This window comes from Saprolegnia parasitica (genome assembly GCF_000151545.1).
Source record: "Saprolegnia parasitica CBS 223.65 unplaced genomic scaffold supercont2.9, whole genome shotgun sequence".
Classification (NCBI taxonomy): Eukaryota; Oomycota; class Saprolegniomycetes; order Saprolegniales; family Saprolegniaceae; genus Saprolegnia; species Saprolegnia parasitica.
The window spans coordinates 756,546-766,513 of NW_012156403.1; the positions used below are offsets into that span (position 1 = coordinate 756,546).

Below are 9,968 nucleotides of genomic sequence, written 5' to 3' on the forward strand. Positions count from 1 at the left end.
ATCGCTCTCTTCTCTGCGGGTGACATGGCTTTTGCACCACGTCATCCGTGTCATCAGCATGGCGTCTTCCAACGTTAGTCGTCCATTCTTATGTTTCCCAAAAGACTCGGTCGAGCGGTGTGGTTACCGGCCGGTAGCTGCCACAGCGTGAGACTGTCTCGTCGCCTTTGCTTTGAAATGGCGTTGGTTGCAGACGCACCGCTGCCGATGAGAGTAGTGGGAAGAGCAGGTAGTATAGTTCATGCATCTGCTGCGATGGGTGGCCGAAGTGCAAGAAGGCTCAAGTATCAAAATGGAAGGTTCCATCGAACGTTCGGTGACCTCGTGGCGGATCGATGCGACGGAGGAAGACACGTCTGCGACGAGGGCCAGTCGCTTCGGTCATATGCGCTAGCATGGGATCGGAGGCGTCCATCCTGCTGGGACTGACTGCTTTCACGACGAGGCCAAGCAGATGCAAACGCAGTAATACGGAGAGTCTCGAGGTATATAGATAATACAGCGGTCGTGCTTAAAAGTAGAGCGCGCCGGTGCCATCGAGGAGCCATGGCACCGTGATCATCTCTTCGCGGTTGAGATGGTCGATGAGGCCGTGGTAAAACTCGGCGAGTGCGGCAAAGTCGCCGGTCATGACGCGCTTCTCGAGCACGACGAGGTTGCGGTGGTCGGCTTCGAGCTGCCGGATCTCGGGAATGAACTCCTCGTGGCCTTCCTTGAGGCGCGGGAACCACGCGTGGTCCTCAATGCTGTGGTGGTGGTGCAGGCTGTTGTTGAGGTGGCGGAACTTGGTCTTATCGACCTCGCGCTTGGCCTCGCACGCACGCATGAGGCGCTCGAAGCCCGACCGGTAGTACGGGTGGATGTCCTGCACGAGGTGCGCGGCCATGCCGCCCCAGCGCGGGTGCTGCTTCCAGAGGACCACGATCTCCTTGTGCACCTGGGCGGTCACCGCGCGCCGCTCGGCCACGTTCTCGATCGCCCGGAACGCTTCGTAGCGCTCGAGCACCGGCATCGCGATGAGCTCCTCGATCGAGTACGTCGACGACATGGTGAAGGGTGTTGTTGTACTTGGAGGCGAATTCGCAACTGCGTGGCATGCGGACGTGACAAAAAAAGTGCACCGAACGGCAACAGCATACAAACGCCCAGTCAACCACGATCGCCAGCCGGCGGCCGACCACCGACCATCGCGACGACGAACGCGATATCGCATGCGGAGGCTCCCCGACGTCCATCATCGCAGCGCAGGCGGCTCGGTGCGTGGACGCTGGCCAGGAGGCGTGGACCATGGTCCAGCGTCGCCGTGTTTATGTGCTTGCCGTGTGCGTTTTGTCCCAGCAGACATGGGTTCGCCGACGCATAGACTACGTCGACGAGCACTGGCTCGGCCGTCGCTTCTACCGCACGCCAGCAATCGCTGCGGACGTTTGGTGTATCTCGATGTCCGGGACAGGCGATACCTACGTTACCGTACCCACGCCCAGCGTCTCAACTTTAACGCTTCCACGGCCATGCTAGCAGGCCATGCTATCCGCTGTGCATGGCGTACTAGCAGCCACGCATGACATGCGGCACATCGTTGGCCGATCGACGTGTGTGTCAAGCTCAATCCGCCGCCGATCGAACGCGCCACCATGCGAAGAAACGTCTTGCGCGAGCGAGCCGTGCCCTGGCTCCACCACGTCATCGTCTATCATACTGCCTGTTCCATGCCACAGCTCCGCATGCTCTCATGACGATGCATGCGCTCGCGTCGCCGCCTGCGCTCTCACCGCGTCGCCTCGCAAGATCTGGCGGGCCGTTCGGTGCCAGCTTGGTAAAAAAGACAGTGTTTCAGTATCCGGCCGTTCGAAAAACCGGCCATTTCAGCGCAGCCACAAACCAAGATTTCGATGCGAAGCGCGATCGTCTACGTGGCGCTGGCGCTGGTCCTGGCGTCCATCGGCGCCGTCCAGTTCGACGTCAAGCGGCGCGCGGAGAAGTGCCTCAGCGACGAGGTGGCCGCGGGCTCGCTCGTCGTCGTGCACTACAACATCCTCGGCAACGTCAAGGGCCGGACCGGCGTCTCGCTCCTGGTCAAAGACCCGATGGGCAAGTACCTCAAGGAAGACTCGGACATTGACTTGACAAGCGACGACATCCACAAGTACTCGTTCAACGCCGAGACCGCGGGCACGTACTCGACGTGCTTCTTCAACTCGAACGACTTTGTCGCGCGCGTGTCGCTGGATTTCAAGCACGGCGTCGAGGCCAAGGACTACTCGGACATTGCGAAGCGCGAGCATTTGATGCCTGTCGAGAAGGAGCTGCGCAAGATGGAAGACACGGTCGACGAGATCCATCGCGAGATGCTCTACATGCGCGAGCGCGAGGCCGCCATGCGCAACACGAACGAGTCGACGAACGCGCGCGTGCTCTGGTTTAGCTCCTTCTCCATCTTTGTGCTCCTCGCCATGGGCCTTTGGCAGGTCATGTACCTCAAGAAGTTTTTCAAGTCCAAGAAGCTCATTTAGACGCGATAAGTGGACGGTGAATGTAGCGTGCATGAACCACGTCTTCTTGTTCGTCCTGTGTCCGTTGGCGGATCGCCATCCAATTTGATCGTACAGAAACGGCCTTTCTTAGCGTTTTCTTATCAACCAAGCACATGCCACCGCCGCCAACGTACTCGAGCGCAGAGCTCGCATCGCTTTTCCATTCCGTGGCCAAGCACGTGGAGGACCTCAACCGGCGCGACGCCGTTCTCGTCCGCGTCTCTGCGCCGTCGGACGCGCAGATCGCTTCGTGGATTGCCCACGCCGAGTCGTTCCAGCCCAGCAAGCACCCCGTTTCGGTCGCGACGCCGAGCCCAACGACAGAGGTTCCTCGTCCTCTGCATCCATTTCATCTCTCATGGGAGCGCAGGCGCCCGGCTCGCCTACGGAGCGTAGCCCTCCGCGCGGCAGTCGGCGGGCCAGGGGCAGCCAATTCACGCTCGTCGCGGGCAAGCAGCGAGCGATCTCCGTCGCGGAGCTGTCCATGTACGCGCCGCCAGTTGATCCGCTCGTACAAGTCAATGCATTAGGGTCAAGGCGGTGATGCGGCACCGCAGCCTCGAACTCGCGCACGCCAAGCGGCGAAACGACAAAGAAGGGGACGAGAAGCAGAAGTCGGCACCGCGCCACCGCCGCAAGGCGGTTGTCGCGAGCCATGTGAGCATGGCCAAAGCGTCGGCCGTACGTCGTCGCTCTACCTCTCTCTGCTACGACCATCGCACCCTTTGAATCTTAGACGGCGGGCAAGCAAGCGCTCATTTCCGAGCTCATTCACGCCACGTCGTTTACGATGCAGGATATCTTCCAGATGAGTTGTCAATTCAAGGTCGCTCGATTCCAAGCGCAGACGATGATATACGTACTAGGAGCTCGCCATGGCCAACGGCACGATCACCAGCGACAACTTTAGCACCATTATCGGGTATGCAAGTCGGCTTATGGAGTCCCATCCATGTCGCTTGCAGGAGCCATTTGGGCAAACTCGTGTCGGGCGTCAACCTCGTGTCCGAGCAAGGTGTCTCGTCCATTGGCGAAACCATTTCGTCGTCGGCGTCACTCATTAGCCGCCTCTACCATGTCTTTGACAAGGACGGCAATGGCACGATCGATTTTCGAGGTAATTCTGGGTTTTTGAAAACGAAAAATGGACAATATTGTACAATGTAGAATTTATCATCGGCCTCAACAGCCTCGTCCAAGGCTCGCTCGAGCAAAAGCTCGACGCGCTCTTTGTTGTCTACGACAAGGACGGGAGCGGTGCGTTCGATTGACGACGTGCAACCACCACCGGTTGGATTTAGGCACGATCTCGGTCTCGGAGCTCGTCTTGATTCTAAACGGCGGTCAAGAAAAGATGAGCCAGCTCGTAGGACATACGTCGAGTGACGCTTGATGAGAGGACGGCGACGACTAGGCAGTCTACATGGACAACTATTTTGCGACCGTCGACACGAACGGGGACAACGTGGTAGGATGCCAGCGTCGGCCACTGCGTCCATCACGAAAGCATACAACTAGATCACCGAGGACGAGTTCTTGGCCGCGACCAGTGTCGAGCCGCTGGTGCTCGATGCGCTCACCAAGTCCCTCGCCTTCAGCCGCCAAACCGGCTACCAAGTGCGACAGGTGCGCACTCGTGGCAAGTTTAGTGCGGCAGACATGGATAGAGCCTGCGCTGCTTTTGCGACCGCGCTAAACTCGACTGGGCAGCGATGCTCTCGATGCTCGAAGACGTCAACGACTCGACGCGCATCGAGGTCGAGGCCAAGCACCTTCGCCGCCGGCTTAGCACGGGCACCTCGGGGTACGTGGCGCCGCCTGCCCCGCTCCGCGTCGACCAGTTTGAGCACATGCTGGCGTCGTACTTTCACGACCAGCTGCCTGAAGACGCAGCCCTCTTGCACGAGCTCTCGACAGCGTACGCGCCGACGGGTGCAGCAACTATGCGCGATGTGAGGTGGCAGCAATATGACAACTTGTAGAGGCGCACGGGAAACTGAACGCGCGCGAGTTTCTCGGTGACGTCGCCGGGTATCTCTGGTACGGTCTCCTTCGTTGCAGACACATTGGACAATAGACAATGTGGTGGATGTAGGTCACTGCTCTTGGTATAATCTACCTCGTGCACTGTCGTTTCGACAAGGACGTAGAACTCGGGGCATGACGAGTGCTGCGCTCGGTTTTACTTTCGGTTCTACGACTACGACAGCGACGGGTGCATCACGCGCGAAGAGTTGAGCAGCGTCGTCTGCGCGAGGTCCACCACGCATTGTCGTCTCTGTCGAAACGAAGAATGGCAAGTGTTGGGTGTAGCTTTGGGGCCATGGGCCAAGACTTGCTCGACACGATGAAGCTGCTCCAGGAGATCGATACCAACGGCGACGGCGAGCTGAGCAAAGAAGAGTACCTCGAGGCCGCCAAACGCATCCCGATTCTCCTGGCCTCCATTTACATTTGCATCTAACACATCGAACATGGAAAAACGACTCGATGAGGAGACAGATCCTACCGATTGATGCAACAGAAGTTGAGCCATCGTGTAAGAAAATCGCTGGCGACTCGATGGTTTAACGAGAGCAACCGCAACCATCTCGAGTCGGTGATCCCCAACGAGGTGCCCTCCCGATGCACAAAAGTGGCCCAATCCTTTAATTTCACGAGGTAAAAAGACGATATGGGTGGAGGTTTGAGTTTCAGTTTGTGCTGTCCAACGTCGACAACACAATATCTATCTGCGATCGCCGACCAAGCACTTTCAAGTCCTTCTCGTATAGAGTCGATCGATCGTTTCTTGCCTTAGGGCTTGGGCTTCTCGTCGGCTGCCCGGCGTTGCACGAGCGCCTGTACCCAGCGCACGAGGTGCAACGGACCGTGCTGCTTGGCGAGGCGTACACACTTGCGCAATGGCAGCTCATGCCGATGCTCGCAAAGCCATTTGAAGACGTGCGGGTGTTCTTCGAGGAGCGCGGCCTCGACCGCCTCGATGCTACAGCCTTCGCTTCGATGCTCGTGGAGCCACCGCAGCACATGCAGGTTCCCGGCTTCGGCCGCACGGTTCATCGCCTTCTTGGTGGTTCGCTCCCCTTGGTCTGTGAGCCAAGCCACGAGAGGCACATGGCCGTACTCGCAGGCGAGCGCGAGGGCGTTCGTCGTGCATCGCTCGGGCCGATGCTCGTACCACCACTGGAGGAGGCGGAGGTGGCCGGCGCGAATGATCACATCGACAACGTCCGGCGAGCAGCCTTCGGACCGGTGCGTGTGGAGCCAGTTCACGACGTCGATATGGTTGTGACGCGCTGCCCAGTCCATTGCGTCCGTCGTGCAGCCCTCACTTCGGTGCTCGTGAAGCCACTGCACGATGCGCAAGTGGCCTTGTTCGGCCGCATACGCCATCGCATCAATCGTGCATCCTAGGACGACCCTCTCAGACAACCGCTTCTTAGAGAACTACGCACCTTCGGTGCGGTGCGTGTGCAGCCAGACCAGCGCCTCAAGCTGGTTGTTGGTCGCCGCCGTGTCCATGGCGTCGGGCGTACACCCGGCATTCGTGTGCGTGTGCAGCCAGTCGAGGACATGAACATGGCCTTTCTCGGCCGCAAACTCGATCGCATTGGTCGAGACGCCTTCAATGCGGTGCGTATGGAGCCACTCGAGCATTGGGAGGTTGCCGCGCTTGGCCGCGCCGTCCATGGCCGCGGTCGTGGCGCCCGCGTCGTGGTGCGTGTGCAGCCACTCGACCACGTCCAAATGTCCGTTTTTGGCGGCGAGGTCCATGGCCGCAGTCGTTGCGCCTTCGTCGCGGTGCCGCAACAGCCATTGCACAATGGGTAGAAAGCCGTTCTCGGCCGCAAAGTCGACCGCGTCTTCCGTGCAGCCTTCGGTCCGATTCGCATGGAGCCACTGGAGAACGTGCAAATGCCCGCAGTTGGCGGCCCAGTTCATCGCGTCCGTCGAGCAGCTCTCGTACCCATGGGTATGCAGCCACTGAAGCATCTCGAGGTGGCCACCTTCAGCCGCATAGTCCATCGCATGGCTGCACTCGCCGAGCCCATGCGCATGCAGCCATTTAGCCACACTCAAGTTGCCGCCCTTGGCCGCCGCGTCCATGAGGCAGCGCGGCACGTCGGCGTCGGCGGCGAACGTCGTCGGAAGGCTCTCCAGAATCGACACGTAGCCCTGCTCGGCGGCCTCGTGGTACGTCACGGCGGGAAGCAGCATGTCGGGGTACTGCGCGCGAAGAAAGTTCAATATGTCGAGGCGGCCACTCGTGGCAGCGTTCGAGAAGGCGTCGGCGCTACAACCGTCGACGCGGTGCGCATGTAGCCACACGATGGCGTCCATGTGGCCACCGAGGGCGGCGCCGTCGATCGCGGCCGGCGACCCCGTGAGCGTATGGAGTGGACTGGCGTGGAGCCACTGAACGAGCGCAAGGTGGCCATTCGCAGCGGCGATATCCAGCGCATTCGTATCGCGGAACGCCAGGCGAGGCGCGTACTGGACGACGAGAAGGTACCCTCGCTGGACCGCGCGGTCGCCGTCTTCCCAGTCGGCGAGGCGCAGACCGGGTGCGTAGCGGAAGACTTCGCCCAGGAGTGCTGGGCTTAAGAGGACTTGCGCGGTGACCGGGCCGAGCGTCGGCTTGGCGTGCTTGGCAACGGGCTCGGCCATCGTTCGCGTCCAAGATCTCGCTGTGCCATGTAACCGGATTATCCGGATACCGCCGTTGCCAAAATTCGAAATTCGAAAGTGGTCTACATCGACTTGACACGTTGAAGGAGCTCATCAAAAGATCCAAGCTAGCTCCTCCTAAAGCCGCTCCAGAGTGTGGACTTGTGGGGTACAGGGTGCTGCGTACGAGCTTGGTGGCGTGAAGTCAGACAATGTATGTAAAATCGCTTCTGGTCAATTTGGACGAATCAGTCGGGTCGTAAAAGCTGCCCGTGGGAATTTTATAAAATCGCAAGATTCCAAAACTCGTTGGCGCCAGAAACGCGTTGGTTCAAGTTGAAGAGACAAAGATATGTCGTTCCATTCCCGCTAGTTCAGTTGATATTTAACAATCCCATCTCATATATTGATTCAGCAGCATCATGCGTGGTCCGGAGCACTCGGAGCAAATGCGCCACGCCGTTATTTCCAGGGCCGCCGACGGCAAGACGCAGCGCCAGATATCCAAGGAGCTCGAGATCCCTGCCTCGTCGGTGGGCAACATCATTCGCCATTTCAAGGTCTGGCATACGCTGGCTCCTGCGCCACGCTCTGGGCGGCCTCGCAAAACCAGCCTTCGCACCGACCGCGTGCTTACGCGCAATGTCCTGAACCGCCAAGAGAGCGCTCTCGAGGTGCGCTGTCAGCTCGAGGAAACAACCGGAATTCGCTTGTCAGCTAACACGATCTATCGCCGCATGCACGCCGTCGGCCTCCAGTATCGCAAGAAACCCTCCCGACTCAACTCGGGCAAGTCAAGAGATGATCGACGTGATGACAAAGTTGCCAATCGGCTCGATTTATAGTTGGTACTTTTGAAGAGGCATTGTATTTCTACGTGTATAGCTTGTGCGAAGGGGGGTTTTACCAGGCCATTGTCTTCACATAGAGTACGTCACGGCGACTTGAGCTGATATTTTGCATCAGTAGCATATCCATCATTTCATTGTAGCTTATAAAAATGGAGCTAGGCCATGGCCGCCATGACACAGTCGACGGGCGCCTTAGTCGTGTCGTCGGCGGGCTCGGTCTTGGCAGCAGGAGGAACGCAAGGTCGTGCCGTGCAATCGCTGACGACGATGCGCATCTCGTGCAAGACGAGCCCCATTGTCGTCTTGGCCGCGTCGATGCGGCAGACTCGCGCGTGGATTTCGCGGCAGAGAGCGCGGTGGCGCACCGTCGACCGGAGCTCGTCCAGCACAGCCGTGAACCGGCGGTGTTGGACGCGTGCGCGGAGCAGAGGTGCGAGCACAGGCCACGCAACGCTACGGAAGCGACGGACCTTGAGGTGCCAAACGACATCGAGGAACCGGCTGCGCCACACGAGATGCCGGCAGTACTCGACGACACGCTTCAGGACGCGCGCCCCGTGGGGCAGGCGCAGCACCGCCTGCAAGCGAGCGTTGCGGCTGCGCTCCTCGGCGACAAACACTTGCTCCTGCCATGAAAAGTACGTGTCACAGACGCACTTGATCGAGTCACAGCCGTCGCCGCGCACGATCGGGATGCTGCACTCGGGACAGAGCACGACGGTGTTGCGCTCCGACGCTTCGCCATCGTCGCAGATCTCGTGGTGGCCTGCTGTTTTGCAGCCAAAGCAAACGGCCTTGCCGCAGCAGGGCGTGACCACGAGCCGCGTTTGGTGCAGCTGGTACATGGCAAACGTGGCGCGACGCTCAGGGTCGTGGATGAGCCGCAGTGTGTGCATGTACACGACGTCGTAGTAGTCGGAAAACGTCGACCGAATGTAGTCGAAGAGCGTCGACGCGGGGAGCTTGTAGCGCACGTACTTGGTGCCGAGGCGGCGCAGCCACGGTACCTTCTGCCGCAGCGGCTTTGGCAAGCGTAGAGGATACATCGCCCGCGACGAATACGCTTCGACGAACGGCGTGGACTCGTCGCAGTGGGGGCAGCGGAGCTCGGACGCGGCGAAGACGCACTTGGCCGCATACTCGAGGAGGTCGGGCTGCACGTACTGCATGTACTTGTGCTTTGGCATCGGCACGAGACAGACGGGGCAGTGCACTTTGGTGAGGAGCCCGGGAATGAAGTCGGAGAGGCGGTGGTCAAAGTACGCCTCCGTGCACTCGACGCAGAGGTGGGCAGCACACACGTCACCACAGAGCTTGGTGACGCTCTCCCAGAGCGGGACGGGCTCCAAGCACACGTCGCAGCACCGGCCGGAGGTGTCAATGGTATGGTCGGTGGTCATGGCGGAACCGAGCAAGTCGCAGTGTGAGATCCGCCGACGCAAGGCCGAAAATATCGAACGAAAGGAATGTTGATCCTCGAACGATATTCGAACGCGCCGATGAGGCCATCTGGGGCTGCCACGTATGGCCGGCCCGCGAAACTGCGCACTTGATTTCTTATCCGCCCGCGTCGTCCCGCGCGACCCACACTCAGTTGGCACGACGGGAAATTTTATTCCCACGGGCCATCGCGCCCTCTACGCCACCGCAAGTTTCTGTTTCCTGCCGGTGCTTCGATCTTTTGCACCTGACCGGTCGCTCTGCTGTACAGATACCGCGCTTGCACGAGCATCGTTGGTCCATCTTCTTTCGGTCCAATGGTTAGAGAGGTGTAGTATGTTGTTCTAGGCTAATATCGTTTACGGCTTCTTGGGCTTGATGCGGTGGAAGACCGAGTTGAGAGGGCGAGCAAAGCGCAGGGTGTGGAGCGTATAGATGCTCGACGTCAAGAGCACGAGCGCGCCGGTTTGATGCG

At 59.6% G+C, this 9,968-nt stretch overlaps 6 protein-coding genes across 6 annotated transcripts in view; 2 read left to right on the plus strand and 4 right to left on the minus strand.

The window, feature by feature from the left end:
• Positions 1–467: 467 nt before the first annotated feature.
• On the minus strand, positions 468–1,062 carry SPRG_03769 (hypothetical protein). Its single transcript, XM_012342338.1, has one exon. The coding sequence runs from the start codon at positions 1,046–1,048 to the stop codon at positions 512–514; it is 537 nt and encodes a 178-aa protein (XP_012197728.1). The 5' UTR covers positions 1,049–1,062; the 3' UTR covers positions 468–511.
• An 812-nt stretch (positions 1,063–1,874) lies between these two features.
• SPRG_03770 (hypothetical protein) lies at positions 1,875–2,556 on the plus strand. The gene has a single exon (XM_012342339.1). It carries the CDS (start codon positions 1,893–1,895, stop codon positions 2,511–2,513), a length of 621 nt encoding a protein of 206 aa, XP_012197729.1. The 5' UTR covers positions 1,875–1,892; the 3' UTR covers positions 2,514–2,556.
• Positions 2,557–2,633: 77 nt separating this feature from the next.
• Positions 2,634–4,998, plus strand: SPRG_03771 (hypothetical protein; the record flags this gene model as incomplete). The annotated part of the gene is made up of 15 exons (XM_012342340.1): positions 2,634–2,860; positions 2,905–3,020; positions 3,065–3,215; positions 3,271–3,360; positions 3,401–3,456; positions 3,500–3,651; positions 3,702–3,791; positions 3,836–3,900; positions 3,949–4,002; positions 4,053–4,160; positions 4,202–4,466; positions 4,517–4,574; positions 4,630–4,642; positions 4,685–4,791; positions 4,848–4,998. The coding sequence occupies exons 1-15, from the start codon at positions 2,648–2,650 to the stop codon at positions 4,996–4,998; spliced, it is 1,689 nt and encodes a 562-aa protein (XP_012197730.1). The 5' UTR covers positions 2,634–2,647.
• Positions 4,999–5,210: 212 nt separating this feature from the next.
• Positions 5,211–7,202, minus strand: SPRG_03772 (hypothetical protein; the record flags this gene model as incomplete). Its single annotated transcript, XM_012342341.1, has 2 exons — positions 5,211–5,944; positions 5,990–7,202. 2 exons carry the CDS (start codon positions 7,200–7,202, stop codon positions 5,331–5,333), a joined length of 1,827 nt encoding a protein of 608 aa, XP_012197731.1. The 3' UTR covers positions 5,211–5,330.
• Positions 7,203–8,199: 997 nt separating this feature from the next.
• On the minus strand, positions 8,200–9,470 carry SPRG_03773 (hypothetical protein). The gene has a single exon (XM_012342342.1). The coding sequence runs from the start codon at positions 9,451–9,453 to the stop codon at positions 8,209–8,211; it is 1,245 nt and encodes a 414-aa protein (XP_012197732.1). The 5' UTR covers positions 9,454–9,470; the 3' UTR covers positions 8,200–8,208.
• A 382-nt stretch (positions 9,471–9,852) lies between these two features.
• SPRG_19527 (hypothetical protein) overlaps positions 9,853–9,968 on the minus strand; it is a gene marked incomplete at both ends in the record, with an annotated part of 941 nt that continues 825 nt past the window's right edge. The window contains one exon of the mRNA XM_012342386.1: positions 9,853–9,931. Within this exon, the coding sequence (XP_012197776.1) occupies positions 9,853–9,931 (79 nt within the window). The remainder of the gene's footprint in view (positions 9,932–9,968) is intronic.